Source organism: Rhagoletis pomonella, unplaced genomic scaffold (genome assembly GCF_013731165.1).
Source record: "Rhagoletis pomonella isolate Grant_MI unplaced genomic scaffold, Rhpom_1.0 Rhpom_scaffold_00012, whole genome shotgun sequence".
Lineage (NCBI taxonomy): Eukaryota > Metazoa > Arthropoda > Insecta > Diptera > Tephritidae > Rhagoletis > Rhagoletis pomonella.
Window position 1 is genome coordinate 12,373,399 of NW_023458566.1, and position 21,695 is coordinate 12,395,093.

General features: G+C 35.1%; 1 protein-coding gene across 2 annotated transcripts in view; it reads left to right on the top strand.

The window, feature by feature from the left end:
- The window catches only part of LOC118747840 (glutamate receptor 1-like), a 30,498-nt gene extending 9,126 nt beyond the window's left edge, over positions 1 to 21,372 (top strand). Inside the window, exons 3-5 of one of the 2 annotated variants that reach the window (XM_036482014.1) lie at positions 8,491 to 8,735; positions 11,990 to 12,365; positions 19,623 to 21,372. In XM_036482014.1, coding sequence (XP_036337907.1) covers positions 8,491 to 8,735; positions 11,990 to 12,365; positions 19,623 to 19,721 — 720 coding nt within the window. In that variant the 3' untranslated portion in view covers positions 19,722 to 21,372. The remainder of the gene's footprint in view (positions 1 to 8,490; positions 8,736 to 11,989; positions 12,366 to 19,622) is intronic. The other variant, XM_036482015.1, reaches the window with a different exon arrangement.
- The last annotated feature ends 323 nt before the right edge of the window (positions 21,373 to 21,695 follow it).

A 21,695-nucleotide genomic window follows, 5' to 3' on the forward strand; every position in this document is an offset into this window, starting at 1 on the left:
TATAACCCTTACTAAGTAGAATTCTCCTTTCTGTGTTGCCGGAAAAGAAGGGCGGAAGTATTTTTGCGCAGAACTTCTTTCTGCGTAGGCGGCCTTCGGCCGCGCTTAGGGATTATAACCCTTACTAAGTAGAATTCTCCTTTCTGTGTTGCCGCAAAAGGGGGCCGGAAGTATTTTTGCGCAGAACTTCTTTCTGCGTAGGCGGCCTTCGGCCGCACTTAGGGATTATAACCCTTACTAAGTAGAATTTTCCTTTCTGTGTTGCCGGAAAAGGGGGCCGGAAGTATTTTTGCGCAGAACTTCTCTCTGCGTAGGCGGCCTTCGGCCGCGCTTAGGGATTATAACCCTTACTAAGTAGAATTCTCCTTTCTGTATTGCCGGAAAAGAAGGGCGGACGTATTTTTGCGCAGAACTTCTCTCTGCGTAGGCGGCTTTCAGCCGCGCTTAGGGATTAAAACCCTTACTAAGTAGAAGTAAATAATTCATATTAGAAAAAACGAAATTATCCATATGCACACTTTCGTTAGAAAACCGAAATAATGCATATAACAAAAACCGAAATAATGCATGCATGCACAATTTCAGTTCAAAACCGAAATAATGCATATGGCAAAAACCGAAATAAAGCATACATGCACAGTTTCGGATGAAAACCGAAATAATGCATTTGTGAAAGACGAAGTTATGCATACATGCACAGTTTCGGTTGAAAACCGAAATAATGCATATAACAAAAACCGAAATAATGCATGCATGCACAGTTTCGGTTGAAAACCGAAATAATGCATATGAAAAACCCGAAGTAATGCATACATGCACAGTTTCGGTTGAAAACCGAAATAATGCATATGAGAAAATACCGAAATTATGCATATGCATACTTTCGTTTTAAAAGCGAAATAATGCATATGAAAAAAAACGAAGTAATGCATACATGCACAGTTTCGGTTTAAAACCGAAATAATGTCTAAATGCACAGTTTCCATATGCGCAATTTCGGTGCCCCTTTATTTTCAAAGTTACATTTACTAAAAAGGCATCGCCTTAAACTGCAATAGGCCCTTTTCAACGCCAAAGGCTGCCTTCAGATGTCCCATTGTAGGTTATGTCAAAAAGTTGTTTATAACTTTAAAGTTGACTTTATTTGGCTATAACTACGGGCCTATGTCTTTGAGCAATGAATATTCTAAAAAATAAGGGAAATTAAAAAATATATGTTTTTATTTTCAAACCAATAAAAATTTAAAATTAAAAAAAAAATATAAGATAAGTTTCTAATAATTAAATGATAATAAAACAAATATGTTTCTTTTTAAAACAACAAATTCTAAAAATTAAAAAAAAATTTATTTTTCTCTTTAAAATAATACCATCTATTAATTAAAAGGAAATTCAAACGAGTAATTTTTAAGCAAAAAACATAAAACCGTTAATTTCTTCATGGCCAAATGGTCGGACCTAAGCCAAATTAGTACGGAACCACCCTTGAGGTACCGCCTTTCTAATGGGAAAAGAATTATCAAAATCGGTTGACGTGGTCCAAATATAACACCCATGTAAAAAAAATATACATTTATATATCCATACCAAAATGGACGGGGTTCAGACTTCATGTGTTTGATTTGTTTTAAATGTTAAGGGTTGATGGATAAACATAACCAAATAAATAAAAATAAATATGAAATTTGAGCTTGATTAATACATTTTTAAAAACTTTACAGCATAAAAACAAAAACAAATCGATTTGATAATTTTCCAAATCGAGAACGGGGCGAAAAAAAAAATTGAAAAAAATTACACATACACACATCCAACTTCTTTATGAAAAGAAATATAATTAAAATTTTTTTTCTTAAACAATTTTTCACATACAATTTTTTTGGTTAAGAAAAACAGTTTTTGATAATATGCCATCTCAAAAAAAAATTTTAACAAATCACAATGGTAGCTCTGAGTATTGCCCAATATTTAGTATTATGGGGTGCACTCTACAATAATTAGAATTATGAATTTTTTTTACACCGAAGTTTAGTAAAATGAGTACATTAGGAATTTACAATTTTTTTTTAAGTCGTTTAAAAATAGAATAAAAAAGGTGTAGCAAGCTACCAAAAATTAATTGAAGTAAAAAATAGTAGGAAAAAATACATAGAAAAAAAAATCCAAAAATTTAAAGAAATTTAAAAAAAATATAAAATTTAAATTTAAAAAAAAATTTAAATTATATAAGATAAAAAATTATAGAAATAAGATCCTAAAATCAAATGAAATTAAAAAAATAAAATCATAAATTGAAAGAAATTTAAAATAAAAAAAATTATTAAAAAATACAAGAAAATTTACCGGTGGTGCTGCGGCTACTGGAAATAAACTGGAAATAAAAAAATACAATATTAAAATATTAAATCTTTGCAGTAAGTATTCCAATTAGTCAAAAATGCATTGATCTAATATAGCTAAATAAGTAAAACATAAAAATATGTATTTATTTTAAAACTACTGAATTGCTCTCATCGTTCCTAGTGATTACTGTTGTATCCTTATACTGAGTACTCGACACACTTTTACATTTATAAATTTATGTAAGTCGAAAAAAATGTTCACTTTAAACGGCTTAAAGCCAGTAAAATAAACGAATTATTATTACAAAAGTGGTGCCAATTAAATCAAGCATTGTCGATTCCGTGCATTAAATGCTAACAGACCTTTTTACAAGCACTACATATGTATGTATATGTTTCGAGTGTGAGTGTGCATGCGTTAAAAAAAATATAAAAATAAATATCTCAGAAGTTTCATTAATTGGCTGCTCGTTGATGCCAATGAAAACTCAAGTAACTTTTCACTTCATTTAATTTGCTGAATATTCAAGTTAGTTTTTGCTTTTCAAAAGTTTCTCTATCAGCTGTAAGAGTGTGTGTGTGTGTGTGTTTGAGTGTTCGAATGTTTGAATGATGATTTCTCAACCTGTGCCACGTAAGCGTACGTGTTTTTTAAGTATTAAATCAAGCTTTGATGCATCCGCCAGCATTTGCATATATGTGAACATTAGGATGCCTCACTAAAAAAAAAAAGTCGCAATTTTTTCTCCGAAATTATAAAATGCATAATTTTTAAAGAAGTCCGCCAAAATAATCCGGAGAAGTATTAAGATTTACGTAAGCTAAAACGATTTAAAAAAAAAACTACAAAAATTTTGTTTCTTATAAATAAAGTTAAATTTTCCTTAAAAAAAACACCTCACACAGTAGAAGGGTTTAAGCTTAAAAGGTATGCATAAAAATGTTTGAACATTTCATTAACGGAATAAAAATAATACAGTTTTTTGGAGGCACTTTGAAAGCAGGCCAGCTCAAAAAAATATTTTGGCGAAAAAATCTAAAAATTTTAAAAGTTTCTATATTCCAAGCAAAAAATTGTTACCATTTTTTTTTGTATGGAAAGTGATGCACCTTAATACACACACATATTGCATACATACGCTCATACCTAGTGCAGCTGCTTGTTAAATTTAATTTTATCGATGTATGCTGCTGACTTTTGATATTCCGACACATTTGATTAATTTGTGATGTGACTTCCACACACACACACACATCGACGACGACGAGTTGAATTTTTTCTTTGAATTTAAGCTTGCACTGATGTGCACACACACACACACATGTTGCTGAGTATGAAAGCATCTTTTTGCCAAGAGAATTTTGCTACAATCAAGAATACCAAAAAATAAATAAAAATAAAAAAAGTTTCGACTTTCCAAGTCTTCGAAGCACTTTAGTCCTGACGATTCTGATTCTGTTTCTGATTCTGAAAGTTGCAGTAATAAAATTTTTCTTTGATTGATTTACGCTGTCATGTCGTGTAATTGCCTGAAATCAATACCAGTACGAAAAAAATATGAAAAATATAAAATTTGATGAAAGTGAACTGAGCCTGGTTGTCAGCACAAATGACAACGTACCAGACAAACTGCAGCAGACAGCAGCATTTGAGCTGAATCTTTGTGGGTGGGAGTAGTATATAGGCAACTGATGTGGCACATCTGTGTGTCGTATGCTCGCCAGGAGATGCACATAAATAAAAACGATGTTGTGGCAGTGTTGAAAACTGAGGATGAGCAAATGATGTTGTGCATTGGGTATTGATGCAAGTAACACAGTGGATGCGAGTGGTCTTATAGAAATCTGAATATGGCAAAAACACTGCAGCGAAAAGGACCCTCTAGCTGTGAACATCCACTTAAATTCTAGCATGCACTTTCTCTATGCAAAATGAAGTTGGAAAACTATTCTTATATTTCATTGAGCTACCCTGAAATATTATGAATGAAAACTCTTCGCTTCATTTCGAATTTTAGCTTGCCGAGGGAAACTCTTTTGTTGCAGTAATTCACCTGAAACTGGCTGTAAATTTCTACAGCTATGAAGGTCCAAAAAGAAGCTCTAAATTACATTCAAATACAAATTCGCTGCAGAAGGCAGATATATATGTATGTATGTATGTATATGCTTCCATAGTGTCTGATATCTAACATTTATTGTGAGCATCACTTGTACTCAGCTGAACTTGCTATATCAAACTCCAGTCAAATTAGTAAATGCCTTTTCAAATCGGAAGTTGGCGAGCCGATTGGACCGGATTAGGGGAAAATTCCCACTACACACTTTCGCATGTATGGAACGTACCACTTTTTCAACTTACTTTTCATCTCTCAAATGTCAGCACCAAAATCAAGTTTTATTGGTTAGCGGCCCCCATTCATATGTTGTTATTCATATACATAGATACTGTGTCCGTGGATTTTTTGGTTATTATCCACTATGTTCATTTATGTGCTGCTATTGGTTGCAGCTCCAGCTGTGGACTGTCAAAAATAATTGCAGTGCATGCCACTCAAACGTCAATGATTTTTTGTGGCATACTTTTGAGAGCCATCATTCATAGCGCGGTCTTGCCGTGAAGCAGTCTACTACAAAGCTTGCGTGCGATTTACATACTTACATTTAAATTTATTGTTAGATATAAATGTATGTATTTAAATTTTGTGAAAAGTTTGCAAACTCTAGTTTAATATTTCAAAGTGTGATGAATATGCAAAGTGACTGCGCATAGATTTTCGGTATACAAACACAAGTTTATGAGAAATAATTACCCGTAAACTCGGTCCAAATTAAAATTGTTTTATATACATTTCAGTCTACTAAGGTAACTGCATAGCTTAACAATTAGGGATATCTAATTCTCCCAAATAGGTTCGTCTTCTTGTTTGGCGCTGCCAGCATTTAAGCAATTTTTAGGTGAGTTCAATAAAGCACGACATTTATTTCGCTTCTGTAGCAAAAGACGCCAACTGGAAATGCTAAGCAAAGCGTAACTGCAGCCAGCGGCGGAATCCGCGTCGAATGCTTGCAGGCCTGGAGAATTTTTGTTCATTCGTACGAAATTTATTTTAATTCGCTGAACTATGTGTATGTACTTGTAAAGCTCATACGCTCCTTCGTCTGCTGTACCGCCGTCACCAACGAGCAAACCTTTTCTCGAACACTCGAAAAGCTGCCACATGCTATGTGATCTATGCTTCTGCAGAGCACAATGAGTGACTCTACAGTAGCACTTGTTTCAAAGTAGATGCTTAGTAGTCTGCGGGCCAGGAAATGTCATCAGTATTAACTCCTTGCGCTAAGACAATAAGTATTTCGTCTTTCCTCCTTCCCCTCCATACCCACACGCTACCAATGTGTGAAAAGGCAGAACAGACTCAGATTGGTCTTTCTGAACTCTGACGCAGCTGGTGGTTTTGCTCAAAGTCATTTTATACAGCCGTGTTAGTTTCGCGGAAATATGGAGACTGCCTTCAAACTCGACAAACAGATAGTCGGTCATCCTATCACGGGTCACTTCCAAGAATATGGTGAATGATAGATTTACCAGTTCTAAAGACACACCAAGAAAGTTCAATCTGTTGGGTGGGTTTTAGCCTTTCACACCGTGCGTTTTATACAGACTTGCACGCGATGCTCCACAGAAGAACAATCGCTTATTGAAACCGATCCGATAATCCGATCATATCCTTCTAAATAATTAATGCATGCACCTTTGCTAAGGAACACCTCTTTAAAGGCCCTGGCAAAGCCGTTGAGGTACGATTTGTTCGTCATGGAGGCTAAATTTTCTAACGGTGGGACCAAAGATCCCATCCTTTCCCACCCTATCATTTGAATCGCCTGCCACGATTTTGATATCTTAATGGGCGCAGCAATCGTAAGTCCACTCCAAGAATCTCGCCTTGATGCTAAAATAGGCTCCCCTGTTCTTGTGACAGCAGAACTATACATCGCAATGTTCTTTGCTTTCATTCCCTTGTTGGGCCCCGCAAATTTTTTGAAAGCCACGGATCTAAACTTTATCATAGCGAAGGCATCAGCCAACCAAACAGAGGATCCTTCCAAATTAAAGATCTGAACACTTCAGGTGCTAACCCTCAAATCGTAGTCCCTTAAACGAGTGCCGTTGATTTATTAGAAAATAATTTTTTGTAACATTAGGGAGTTCTGCCCACCTCCTCTTACTTCAGGCGAAGAATCGAGTTGATGCGTCTAGCACTCTGCCGTTATGTACAGACGGCTTTAAAATCATAGAAGTCATTGGTTCAGCCAGCGTTGGGTCCATAATGAGACGATGATTGTCTATGGGAAATTTGTCAAGCGAAGGTCTACGCCTTTAGTCGATCTTTATCCTTAATAAGATTAGGCAGCACTAAAGGCTCTATTGTCTTTTGGGGTTAAATGAGATATAATTCCTGAGTTCATTGAGATGCTTAACGTGCTTGAATACAGTGACATTCAGCCGCGTTGAGCACCAGATCATAGACGACAGCTTAGCCCGGAAGGCTGCGGCCTCCACTCCCACAAAGCTAAGCCATTTCTTGCCGCCGGTCCAAACACGATGAGGAAAGAGGTTAGCGTATTCGAATGAGAGAAAAGCACCAAAAGGCGTTGGTAAACGAAACGCATACTAGGATGGTAAAATCTAAAAAGTACTGGGCTTCAAATTAGTTAGTCTCTCTAAAGATACATTAAGGATTATCAGAGCCTTTTTATAAGGGTTCTGCAGACTTATAGTTGAAAGTCAGCAGCGTGCCGTTAAATATGTAGTTGCATATCAAGTAGCAACTAAAACTCGTAATTGAAAATAGTTTCGAACAAAAGCTCAATAAATCCTTGCACACGTTCTAGCAATAAACTGAACTTTCGATAATCTTCTGTATTTGTACGAAATATTCCATACTCAATTTGAGCTACGGGTACTTCCTTCGAGCAACTTTAGTTGGAGGGAACTATTTGTAAGCATCTCGCATATTTCATCATGCAGGAAAATTTATTAATTTAATTGAATTTTCGACGCCATCCACGCATGGAGTGCCCACACAAAGGTATCAGCAAAAAAATAGGAAGAAAATTATCAGCATCCGCATACAATACTTGCGCGATTTATTAAAATTCTACGAATTTTTCCAAATATTTCCGTTCTGCCACACAAGACACCCCCGCTGTGGCCAACCGAACACTTTTAAGATCCTTTTACAAATTCTTCGCCCCAACAGCTCTTTTTGGCAAAAGCTACACGGCGTCACAAAAGCAATTTTCAGCAGCCATTCTTTCCGACTTCCGTATGTTAAAGTAGGCATATGCTTTACTATGTAGGCCTACACACATGCATATGTTCATACATAAATATGTTTTTGAGTTAATGCACACATCCATGGTAAAGTACCATTTCATGGTGCTTGGGTACGGGCGTAATGGCGTTTTATGCATGCCTATTTTTATTTGTATATATGTATGTGTACATGTATAGGTTCATATCGGTAGATGTACTTTAGGGTACATCACTCTCCATACAAAAAAAATTTAAATTGTTTTTTGCATGGGAACTATAAAACTTATCGTATATTAATTAGGACTTCGGTTAAAGTATTTAAGGGAAATATTGCTGGACCGATTTGAATATGAATCCAAATATCGAGTGTTTTATAAATAAAATGAATTATAATTTTTTTTTCAGAAAATCACCTGCAGTGATAAAACAGTTTAAGCTACATACAAATTTTTAAAAAATTTTGCAAACGGAATCAAAATAAACAGATTTTTGAGATATTTTTAATCGGTCTAACTCATGTGAATCTTAATATTTTTCCGAAATATTTTGGCGGAAGTCCTAAAATATAATAGGTTTTATAATTCCGGTATCAAAACCGCATTTTTTTTTTTAGTGAGGCACCCTAATGTACATAAATATTTAAAAGGATCTACATATTTGCTACGAGTATTACATATGAATTTTTGTACACATAATATATTTATAATGAATCAGCACGTGTGTATGTACATATGTATGTATGTATATAAATTTGTTATGCATGTAAATCTATTTCAATTTTATTTTATTTTAAATATTTTTTCTTTTTCACTTTCATTTTTTCCGCAGAGATCCCAAATCGGCTTACATAATAAAATGTGGGAATACATGAATTCGCGCAAGCATGTCTTTGTGAGCACTTACGATGAAGGCATACGTCGGGTGCGTACGTCAAAAGGCAAGTATGCACTATTGATGGAATCACCAAAGAATGAATACGTAAATGCCAGGGAACCATGCGATACGATGAAAGTCGGCCGTAATCTGGATACGAAAGGATTTGGCATCGCAACGCCAATCGGATCACCGTTGAGGTGAGTGTATAGGCGTGCATAGTTGTATTGAATACTGTCAAATTATGTGGTAAAAAGGGTGAAGAGGTGTCGGTGAAAATAAGCAAAGAGCAGCAAGTAATCCTGAGTAGAGGTACATATTGTTATTTGAAAGAAAAAAGGCTGCGCATGTATGTGTGTATGAAGTATACAGGTATTCATAGGGTAAGGGAAACTTTTGCCTTATGTCAATTTGTTTATTTTTCAGGTAAATATTATTGAGATACCTTTCTCTAGGGAAATCTGGAGATACTCCTATAAAGTTTCCAAGATGAAACTTAAAATTTTTTAATACCCACTTACCGACAGAAATGTAAAAATCCAAACAAAAAAATGATCTACATATTTGTACATCTGTGCCCAAAAGAACAGCTCGGCAAGTCCCCCCCTTTCCCTACGCAAAAGTAAATTAATAAACAGAAAAATTTGAATTTTTTCAACCGAACTAAATTTCGTTGTTCATAGGTAACTCATACGCCATGGCATACGGGTAATCGTACTTTAGGCAGGCAGGCAAGTGCAAAAAAATCATAAAATAAGTTTCTGAAAAATTTATTTAAATTAAAAAGTATATACATATGTATATCCTCTCCACAACTAAAAAATCTGAAAAACTAAATAAGTAAAAATATAGTTTAAAAAAAAAAAAAATAAAAATTCGCTGCAACAGGACTCGAGCTAGGGTCTCTCGATTGGCATGCCTGTGCTGGGCCCACTCGGCCATTGCGACTGTTGTAGTGACTCCAGCTAAATGATGTACAAGTGCTCACAATAGCTTTTCACCACTAGAGGTGAATGAGAGAGCTTTTTTTCTAAGACTTTTGAACTAGAATAACAAAAGGCTTTCGAACTATCTTGCCACCTGTCGCTCATTTTTTTCTTACGAAAGACTTTTTACTAACTTAGCCAGAATTTCACTGTCAATTTGATTATTTAATAGTTTAGAATTTTATGTAATTTTGACGGAAATCTTCCTTTGTAAAGTTTAATTTGAAGGCCACTTTCTTGTATTTTACACTTTCACATAAGCGTCTTAACGTGGCTGCAAACCTGGCAAACACATTTCCAACCGGGAACATCTGAAGGGGTAGAATGATGAAATCTCTGCGCATAGTATTGGAGCATAGCCTTTTCTCACGCACTCGCCCATTTCTTCATTCCTCAAGATACCATCTTGTTTGGAGATCCAGTATAGATTCTGTAGATAATTGTAGTACTTCTCAACATTCACCACAGTATATAAAGTTAGTCATTAAGGACCTCAGCGCATTGAGTAGAGCTGTAAAAAATTTCAGTTATTTTTTTTTGCAATCAGTAAAATTTTTGGATTTCAATTTACAATCATTTACCAGAAATTTATTTCCAATCATGATTTAAGCACTCAATCAATGAAAATTTTTAATTCATATTATGTTCCATTTTTCGTAAATAAAGCACTTAATTCACGATTTGTTGTATTTGTAGCAAAATAATACAAATCAAACATTCTTACAATCAAACTGATTGCAATCAAAATCTTCTAAATATAAGATTCTAAGATGTTTTCTTCATTGTTCTTTGACGTGCCTTTTCCAGATTCAAGAATGACCCCAAAAACTCTGCCTCTTTCGATAGTTTTACGCTTGCACGATTTAGTGATGATGATCTTAAACTGAGTAGTTTTTTGGCGTTTTTTAAGCAGTACCAATTAGTTTTGAGTAGATTTACCTTCTCGGCTAGATAACTGATTACTGACATGAATTTTCCTTTAACGAGAGGAACCAGATCATCTAAAAATGCCACAAACGTGATGGGTGTAAGCTAAAATGAACCAGAAACTCATTCAGTACTAGGGTTCACAAATCCCACCCTGAGAATTTTTTCATTTAGCCATCCTTCTTACTCTAAGATTCCCAAAAAGTCGTTGGTGTTTTCCTTATTCAATATTTTATTATATAATATGATCTACAGAAAAATAAAGGTGCTGGTTTTATACAATTTTTATTACAAAAAACGAAATTTATTGGTTTAATTTACACACACCAGATATTTTAACATATAATTTTTGGGCTACACCCGAGCATAAGGGTATTTCTTTAAACTTTAAGTTTTTCTGAGCTATCCCTACATACCTGAAAACTACAAAAATGTTGGCCTTTAAAATTTAATTTTTTCCGCTGTTCTGCACCTTTTAGTTAAATCGCTTACAATCAGGCATATTTCTGCATTTATCAGAGTGCGTAATATTTACATTCAAACACATATTTATGTAGTAAATGTTCGCTCGAACATTTATATAAACAGCGAACGCGTCTTTTGCCACAACCGCACGCATGGCCACCAACAAACATCAAAGCCTGACTGTTGACTAGCTGCCAATAGCAACAGGAACCACGCCAGTCTGCAATTAAGGCAACAAGCATAACGGTATACAATGTATGCCATAGGAATTTCTTTATTAAAATTTTCGCTTGTAAGTATGTATACATACATACATAACATACATAGATATGCGCTATGTGATGTGTAATGAATGCTTGGCTGTGTAGTGCGTGTAGCAATATACATATATACTGGGAAATGGACGCCTTCCACATGGCACCATTGACGACTACCAAACTTTCTAGGAAACTGCTCATCGGTTCATGCAGCAAATTCTGTTTTTTTTTTGTTTGTTGTTGCTGCAGCTCTTGCTGCTCTTGCTTGTTTTCAACACAATTAAACCTTGTCTGCTTGGTTATTCTGGTTATTCATTATGCTGTATTCTCTTCTTTGTTTTCTCTTTTCTCATCGCCTGCTGCCACTCGGAATAATATGGACATACAATTTTTGGACAACAACATCAATGCCACCAACTCAACTCAACTCAACTCATCTCATCGTGGTACACTCATCACTGCTTGAAACCGAAATGTCTATGTGCGTGTGTGTGTGTGTGTGTGGAAAAACTTCATCATCATCATAACTGCGAAACATTGAAAAATGCCACACAAACAAAAACAAAAATGGCAAAAAAATAAATAAAACCAAATGACCAACCAACCGATTACTTTGAACCCACTAACCTCATTCAAACTTTTTGGAAACCAACCGACCAACTAACCTCGCCAACCAAACCAACAACAAAACCAACAACAAAAACAACTACGCAATCATTCAACTCAAACTTTCGATGAACCTATTTTTTTATTCGCATTCGTATTTCATATCAATTTATTCGATTTATTTTTTGGTCTAATATCCACACAATCGCACAGAGATCCGATTAATTTGGCTGTGCTGTCGCTGAAAGAAAATGGTGAATTGATCAAATTGCGCAATAAATGGTGGTATGACAAAACGGAATGCAACCTCAACAAGGACAATCAGGAGACATCACGCAGTGAATTGTCGTTGAGTAATGTGGCTGGTATATTTTATATATTGATCGGTGGCCTCTTAGTGGCCGTCTTTGTGGCCATTATCGAGTTCTGCTTTCGCAGCAAAACATCAACGCAAAAGGCGAATGGCTCCATGTTGAGTTCGGCGTCCGGTGGGGGCTCACATCAGAGGAATTCCCTAACAGATGCCATGCATTCCAAAGCGAAATTGACTATTCAAGCGAGCAGAGAATATGATAACGGACGTGTTGGGGTAAGTTAACAATGTGTTTGATGGTCATTAGAAATGGCACATAAGTATTATTGAATATATACATACATTTATAGAACACTAGGGCGCCGCCGGAATTATAAAAAAAATTATTATATTTAAAAGAGATTTAAAAGTTGAATCTTAAAAGGTCTGCTTGAAAATGTTTGAACACTTTATCAACAGAATTAAAATAATGCGATTTTTGGATGTACCTTCATTTCGGTCCAGCTCACTTAATACCTTATATTTCTCTGAAATTAATATGGCAAAGCTCTTAAAACATAATAGATTCTGTAGATAGAAAACCCGTACCAAATTTTTTTTAATGGAGAGTGATGCACCCTAATGAACCCATTATTTGATGTGGAGCGTATTTGTGCTGGTGTGGTGCAAAATAATCGTTTGCAATTCGCACACGTAATTCTTTTTTACTATGCTCCGGCGAATTTGAGTAGATGAGGGTGTTCCTTCAGTAAATTTGATCTAAAATTTTAATTAGGCAAAAAACTAAAAGATTTACTTTCACAGCTGAATAGTAGGTTTCGATTTAATAACATTTAGCTTTATTAGCAAAGTCCTTTGGTAGACATTCATTATTGATGTTAGGGTTATGAGAGGCAAATTGGTCTACTAAATCCGGTTCTGCAGGTTTTTTTTTATTTTTTATTTCAGTGCTTAACAGCTGCTGCATTTTATACTAGAAATTTCTTCAGCGAAAGTGCTTTTATTACACTGTACAGTACCAAAAATAGCAAGGTTCTATCAATGTATTCTGGTTAGGAATGTTAATCTCGGAATCCTGGCCTTTTTTAGGTCCCGAAAATCCCAGGAAAATCTTGGATTTGCAATTTGAATTTCCCAGTATTGGCTACGTTTAATAACTAATATTTTTTTATAAATTTCTAGCTCACTATGCATATAAATAGTAAATTTTACACCCAAAAATTATTATATTCGCGAAACATTGGGCCAAATATAGTAAACCAGCGTTTTTGTTTTTCACTCTGACGTCAGTAATTCAAAATTACTTGAAAATTTCAGTGAAATGTGCTTAGAGTAGAAATATGGGTATAAAATTAAATAGGACATTTTTTAGAATTTAAACAGATTAAATTCTTTGGTGCATAAGTTTTGGTAAGTATTGAAAATGTCCTTTTAAAATTTTATCCTGGAAATTTCGCAATATTTGTTTTTGGAAAAATTATATGTTAAGGACTTATATAAACTCCAGAACATCCTCGAATTTCGTCCTTCTAACTTTATCAGCTCAAAATTTATTTATTTTTTTTTAATTTTTTCAATTCTAAAGAAATTTTCTCTTTCATTTGGTACCCCTATTTTTATTCTACATTGCATTAAATTGTTTAAATAACTTTTGGAATTTATCATATCTTTGAAATTACAAAGTCGTTTAAAATAAATCCTGGCGTCAGAGAGAAAAAATAAAAATGTAATTTTTAAATAAACGTAAACTCCTTCCCCTCCACCTATTTTCTACCACGTAGTCCATGGCCTTGAGGATTGCAAATACCTCAGCCTGGAAGACCAAAGCATACTCCCTAAAATAGAAGTAAAACATATTCCCATTAACTGCGATCAAGAGACCTCGGATCCTGACCCAGAGTCAGTTTTGGAGACATCAGTGAAGATTCGACAACGTGTAAGTCCGGGCTCAGTGCAGGTATTAAACAAGCGCTCAGTCTCGGGGAACTCAACATTAACTTGAAAGGTAATGATGGCGTACTTCCAGTGGCTTTGAAAAGACACAAGTACTCAGATCTCTCACAGGCACATAAGCTAAAATTGCGTTGGAAGTTTTACGATCGGCTTGGGTAAGGTTTAACCACTAAACTAAGACTAGTGTGTCATCAAAGGAAAAAAACTTAAATTGAGTAAAAGGGGACTAGGATTTGAGGAACTAAAATTCCATTTTTACAAACTTCATTGGCACACTCGAAATTCATTATAAAATTGTTATATACATGAAGAAGGTAATATATATGTGCATTACTGTGTAAAAATCTTCCCGCCAATTTTTAGTTACTCTTAAACAATTTTACTTTGAAGTTAAGGCGTGCGAGCAAACGTGCGAATAGGTTACATACGCAACTACGGGTACATGATCACCAGTGGTTATTTTTACTTTTTTTAGTATGTCTTTTTTAAGTTTTCATTTAAATACAATTTTGCGTTGAAATCTTGTTCTTTATACAAAACTTAAAACAATTCATTTTCTAAGATAAGTGTGCCACCAACTTCGACCAAAAAAACGTATACTGAGAATACACTGAAAAACTCTTAGATGGAAGTATATTTACTAATGATCATATCAGTTCTTCTCTTATATGCAGCAAGATTATATTTAGCACAGTCGTGTTACTCCTTCACTATTGGCTGATGTGGTTTGAAACTTTCCAATTACCCAGTTGAGTTCGCAGACATTCAAACCAATAGTTCGTAGACAAGTGAGCACAATTACATACATACATTGGTACACTTCTACAGGCAAATCTAACTAATCTAGCAGTTTAAGCAGTTATATTGTAATAGTAACGCTGCAACAGTATCTCTGTATTTAAACTATGACTGGCAGTCGAACATGAACAGGTGAAGTCAGAGATACATACATACATACATGTAATGCAACAAATCTGATATTCAGTACACTTACATATATGATTGCCATTTGGAGACCTTCGCTATCACGCTGATAAGACAGCAACAACAAGCAATGCAAAATCAATCTATTTACATATATACTGTGCACATACTTTGTAGCAATGAATGCATTAACGTTATTTGTGCGTTCAACTGGCGAGCTTAATAAGCGCAATCATACACATGCACACATGCGCAGACACAAAGGTACAAAGCATTTGGCATTTAATCAGTCGCCATGGGGGAGAGCCAAATACGAAACTCTCTGTTCATTGATGCCTATAGCCGGCCTACAGCGGCACGGTGTTTACTCGTGCCTGCTCAACTGCCTGCTGTGGCTTGCCGACCGTCTAATGTCTAAGTTTGCATACGTATATATATGTATGTATGTATGCGATATGGCTGTTAGGCAGATGAGCAACTGACAAATATAAACAAGCAAATCAACAACCAAGTGGAGGAGTGAGCTGGCCTATGCATTAGGCATTTATTTAGGTGCACTCACACTCACACACACAAGCACACAAGCTTACGTTAAACTCAATAGTGGGTATGGTGGTGGTGGTAGCATGGCAATGGCAGCTTGGATAGTGCGATGGTTAAAGGAGCAAAGCCTAAGCCAGCCGCAGTCAGTCCAACACATAACCATCCATGTTCTTATATTGGGTCATAATCTTTGGGGCAAATTTTTGGGTAAATTTTGAAGAAAACAAATTCGGTATTAAAATCGATGCCATTTTGGGCCATTATTATTATGAATGAGCTTTTTGCATTTTTCATGTAGCTTCATAATTGCAACGTTGTAGTACTTCTTCAGTACTTCTTCAGTACAAATGCGGAATCTGTTCAAGGCTATTTGAAGACAATTTTCGGCCTAGTTTCGGACAATTTTTGAGACTACTTCAGATACTTTTCGGCACTTGTTCGATATCATTTGGGGACAATTCAAGGAATATTTCAGGACTAGTTTAAGGACGATTTTGGTTCGAAACTTTTCATGAAAAGACGTTTTAAACGCACCACCAGATGTAGGAGCTTCAACACAAGATAGTGACGAAAATTCGCAGATCCTTTTCACATGACCCAATATACTTGTGTAAGCCTGCTTCAAATTTACGCCTAAATGCTTCAGTGCAGCCTAGCCGCATATGTGTGTGTGTGTGTGTGTGTTTGCACTTGTAACCCGGGTGCGCCTGTTTGCTTTCGTACTTCGCATGGCTGAATAATCATCGCGTTCATTAAAATAAGCCTTACTTAGTGGCGCACACAAACAGCGAACACGTCTGCTACTGCAATGGCTACACACAGCTTTCAACTAATGACTGACACGGGCATATCTGTCGCGCTTGGTGACCACGTTGCTCTACTATAGTATACATACATATGTATGTATTCGGTATATGGTTGAGCAGCGTCAGCAGTGGTCAGCGAATGTTGCTAAGACAAGTAAGCAACAGCGAGCCTCAAAATTCCACACACAGCCACACGCATTTAGGGTACAAGGACCGGGTAGGTGGGCAAACATATATATATAAGTTTAAGGTCTTATGTACCTATCGCTTAGAAAGCAAACTGTTTTCTGTTACTGAAATTAATATGAATTTGCACCATTCGGTAAACAAGCAGAACAGATTGTAGTCCTAGTGCCAACATTACTTACTAATAAGTTGACTAGCAGTCACCGATGGCTGCTGACATGGCTGTATACATACAGACGTATAGTACCTATGTACATACGTACTAGGTTTGTATGAGCTTACTTATATATACATACATATGTATGTATGCAAGTATGTGCCTATCAGTTCTGTGTAGTGGTTACTCATCCTATGCCGTTTACACTTTACCACATTTGCCTTATATTGCACACATGTTTAGTTACACACTCATACACACACATGCAAATATTGTTGGTAATGCAACAGTGTGCATACAAATTGTACATAGTACTTACATCATTCATAGCGAACACTTTTCGTTGAATGTTTGTGTTCTAATTACATGTTAGAGCAGGTATTTGGTAATAATATATGTATTTAGTGGCTTGTTTTAATACATACATACATATGTTTTATACAAGTAACAGCTTTCGGTGGCTGTAGTTGGTGCTGATTGCTTCCTGATTGCTCATACGCCATGTAGAACGTAGACGAAGTGCACTAAAATTTAGAAGTAGGTGAATTTGATTTGATTGTGCATTTAGGGAAATTCATTGAAAGTGAAATTTAAAACGGAAAATTTTATAAATAGAAATGGAAGCGTCAAAACTTATTACCTTTCGAAAGCTCTGTATTAACTGAGCCAATTTGCGATTTTCGATTGTAAAAAGTTAAATTCAATGCAAAGGTTTATGATAGCACTCGCTTCCGTATTTTGTATACGCGAAGTCCAACAAGGATAGTGGATACAATGATAAAAGTTATTTCAAAACAAAAAAATATCAATATTCTTTTTTCAAGACAGTCTAGAATTTCAAATCAGACTGCTGACAGACGTTTTATATGAATTATAACGTAAGATTTCTGCTAAGTCTAAAAATTAAATCAATATATAAGAAGGTGGATTAGGTTTTTAAATATAGCCAAACTTCGGTTTTTTGAGATCGGAAAAAAGTGCACTCACTCCCAAAAATATTACGAAAAGTTCTGATAAAGTTGCGAAAATACCCAAAATGTCCCAAAACTAGCAAACGAATAATTCCAAATTATCCCTACAAAACCACCAAAAGGCCATGAAAAGAAGGTAACTCCAAAGTATTGAAAAAAACCGGGAAAAATTCGGAAAGTTTTGAAAAAAATCAACGTTAAGGTTTAAAAGTACTTTGAACCTAAAATTATCGGGAAACCTCAAGAAAAATTTCCGAATAGTGCCAAAAATATCCGAAAAAAAACTCAGAGATACTAGAAAACAAGGCAATAAAAATCTAAAATTTTCCTACAACCCTTCAATAAAAAGTATCGATAGGTAAATTAGTTCCAAAAATGGTCGGAGAAAACCTCAGAAGGCCATATATAAGCCCTGATTCCATGTTAAATTTCTTTACGTCCAAGAAAAAATACTGATGAGTTTAGAATCAGAAAATATCCCAAACCATTTACGAAAAATAAACCAAGCGCCGACAAATCAATCAGAATCGGATTTGGAGATGCTTTGGATCCCAAACTATCGTAAAATTTCGAAAAAATCTCAAACATTCCGAAAGTTTGGGAAAAATAAGTCTCGAAGAAACCATCAGAAAATCGAAGCCGATAAAAGGATAGCGAAAAAAACTGGTTCCAAAAAGACCTGAGAAAATATTTACATATGTATAAGTATTTTGAAATAAATGTACATAAATGGTACAAAAACACCGAATAATAAAGCACTAGGAATCCTCAGAAGTCACGAAAACTCCCCAAAAAATTTAGGAAATTCTCAAAAAAATTAAAAAAAACTACGTAGTTTTCACTTTAAATTAATGAGAGTCAAAACTTAATGCTAGTCCTGACATATTAGGTCTTAAAAAAAAGTGTGGCCAACCCCATGAAGAAACTAAAATCTTTGGACAGTAAAAAATGAAAGAGATCAAACTTTGACGTAAGAAAAATTTAAAAAATAACAAATTTTTGCATTTGTGCTAAATCCTGCTCTGTTAAAAAAAAAGTTACTGATGAAGAAAATCGATGGATAAGTTAAGAAATAATGGGTGGTCCCTTGGAAATACGCAAAGGTTTGTTGTATGAAAAACGAGCAGGAAAGAAAGTTACTCATACGCCAAGTACACCTGAGTAACACGCTTCTCTGCTCATATCTCCTACAAAAAGTCTTTGACCATTTTCATTTGACCACTCATTACTTCTTTATTTACCCATCGATTTTCTTCATCAGCAACTTCATTTTTTTTTTTTTTTTGTAACAGAACAGGCTTTAGGACAAGCCTGTTATTTTTTTAATTTTTCTTGTGCTAAAGCTTGATTTTTTCATTATTTCATTAAAAAATAAAAAAACTGGAATTATTAATTAATTTGTCAGAATTATTTTGAACTTTATTCAGTTTTTATACCTCCTATTTTCAATTCAGCTATTTTTCTTTTTTTAATTTATTTTCATTTTTATTGTGTTAAAAATAAAATGTTTTTTTTTCATTTAATTAAAATTTCCCATTTTTAATTTAATTTTTAGATTTTATTTTAAAATGAAGCAATTTTTTATATTTTTTCGAGCCCTTTTCTTAAGTAGGCTTTAAAATTTACCTGACGTACTAACATATTTTTTCAGAATAAAATTTGTGTTTAAGGGCAGATAAATTTTAAAACCTACTTGAGAAAATGGCCCTTAATGTTTAGAAAATTATTTTAATTAATTTTTTTTGTTTTATAATTTACCAGATCTTTAAATTAGTCTTTCGAAAGATAGATAAGAATTTTCAATATAGCTGCCATTATTACCAATTATCTTACGAAAGACTTTTGACAGACGACTGATGTCAATTGAAAGACAGTTGTCAGAGTTGCCCTGCTTAAGCTTAAATTATCATATTTTTAAATCGCCATTACGTATGTACTTCTTTAAATATTATTGCAAAAACTTGTTAACAACCCCGTATTAACGCTCAAACAGTACCTCAATTGTGCCTCTTTGCAGTATTATCCAGCCGGACAATTGAGTGCCGCCACCGAGGCCGAAACAATGCACATGAATGCGCACAGTCAAGTTTGACATGAGCATGCGCAGGAATCGCGGCTATGACGTACACCCTGCGCACCAACAATACGCCGCATAATGGCCAACAGCCGGCAAGAAACGGAGAAAATACTGAGCAATCATGATCAAAATGCCACATCAATGCCGGGCAGCCAGAATAGTACGCTGATGCGAAATCCCGATGTAAATCATCCCTATGCCAAATAAATATAAAAACATATACATAAATTACATACACACATATGTATTTAGTATATACATATATACTTAAGAACATGACTACGTAAAAACATTAGCATTAGCTACATATAAAAACGACGAGAATTACAATTGGTGTAGAGAGAGGTAAGCGTGAAAGTGAGTAAAATAACAGCAACAACATCTATGTAGATATACATATATGTGTATGTATGTAATTAAGAAACATAGTGTGTATGTAGGTATGTGTATTACAATAAGAGTGAAACTTAAATATATGTATGTCTTAACTAACATAAGTCAAAGAATAAATACCTACGTACATACATACATAAACGTATTAGGATTAGCATAAGTCTTCTAGTGAGTATGCTTAGCCAACAGAATACACTCATTCATAAAGAAAGGAAGAATTTTATATATACATACTTACAAAAACACGCACACAGAAATTGACTTTCATTTAGTCGAGCGATCTGGCTTTTGCAAGCGGCGGTGTGAGCATACTTTTGTAGTTTTAAAGCGATTGTTAGTTCTCTTGTTCATGAATGAAGTTTTAATTTACTTAAGCGATAAAATTTTTTGGCTACCAAACCTACACTTTCACTACTAAAGAAATTCTGGAAATCATCACAGGGTTACCACTTCTTGTCATTCACACTTCACTCATTCACAAAGAGGCATGTTGAAGGTTCTGCAAGTCTTCGGGATCATTTGGTGGTTTTTATAAACTCATAGTTTCATAACTTTTGCGACGATAAAGAGTTCCCAGAATTATAAGGATACGTCCGTTTCATTGCATATCTTCGTCGGCATTACAATTCCTCTCTATGTCGCGATGGCATGGAATTCAGAGGACGGGAGAGGGATTTCATATCTACCTAGCTACGAGCGAAAGCGGAAATATTATCTTCCTAAATTGCATCGCACTTTACCATGTCGATTGCCAGGAAAGGAACTGCAGTGACCTGGAAGACTCTCAGATGCTTAGAATATACACCACCAGCACTACTTCCATCGACCTTTTAGCCATCCATGTATGCCTAAATGAAATCACATTTTCTACATACATCTTCTCGTTTTCTCCCTTCACTTGAGAGCAGGGGTGCGGTCGCGCAGTCAATTGATTGATGACCACCTACTTAGCGGGTTCAGTCATATAGCCGCTTTGATTTAGAGGGACCACATGACAATATCTGGGAGATTAACCTCACATGCCGCATTTGCACAAGCATATAAATATTACAAGGATGGTCTTAGGCTAAACAAATTTCGATACATAAAGGGGGCGTGGCACTCCCCATGCAAACCGAATTTTGCTTACATAGATTACTGAACTTGGATTGGAGATATGTTAAATCAATACCATACTCAAGTAGCAAAGTGGGGCTATTTGAAACGGGGGCTTGGCGCCTAAACATACTTGTATCTATCTTTGTATGTATATTAGGGTTGGCCTTAAAATAAAATGAGCGATTTTTTTCAGTCTCACCATCTCAATCCGTAATGCCACGGTCACAGGTACCACATACAAATTTTGGTCCCGATTGGAGTCGGTTAAGACGTCTTCATATATATCAAAATTTATATATAATTCTTCTGTACCTGTCTTCGGCGGTGAATTCCTCACAAATGGCTTGACCTATTTTAACGAAATTGTTTGTGTGCGTTTGAGTGGATCTTTGGATAGTTTAGGTTCACAATTTCGATTTATTACTAAAAACATTATTTATTATCTGATTTAGCTTAATATCGTAAAGGGAAAGATTTCCGCCAACTTGCTCTGAGTCG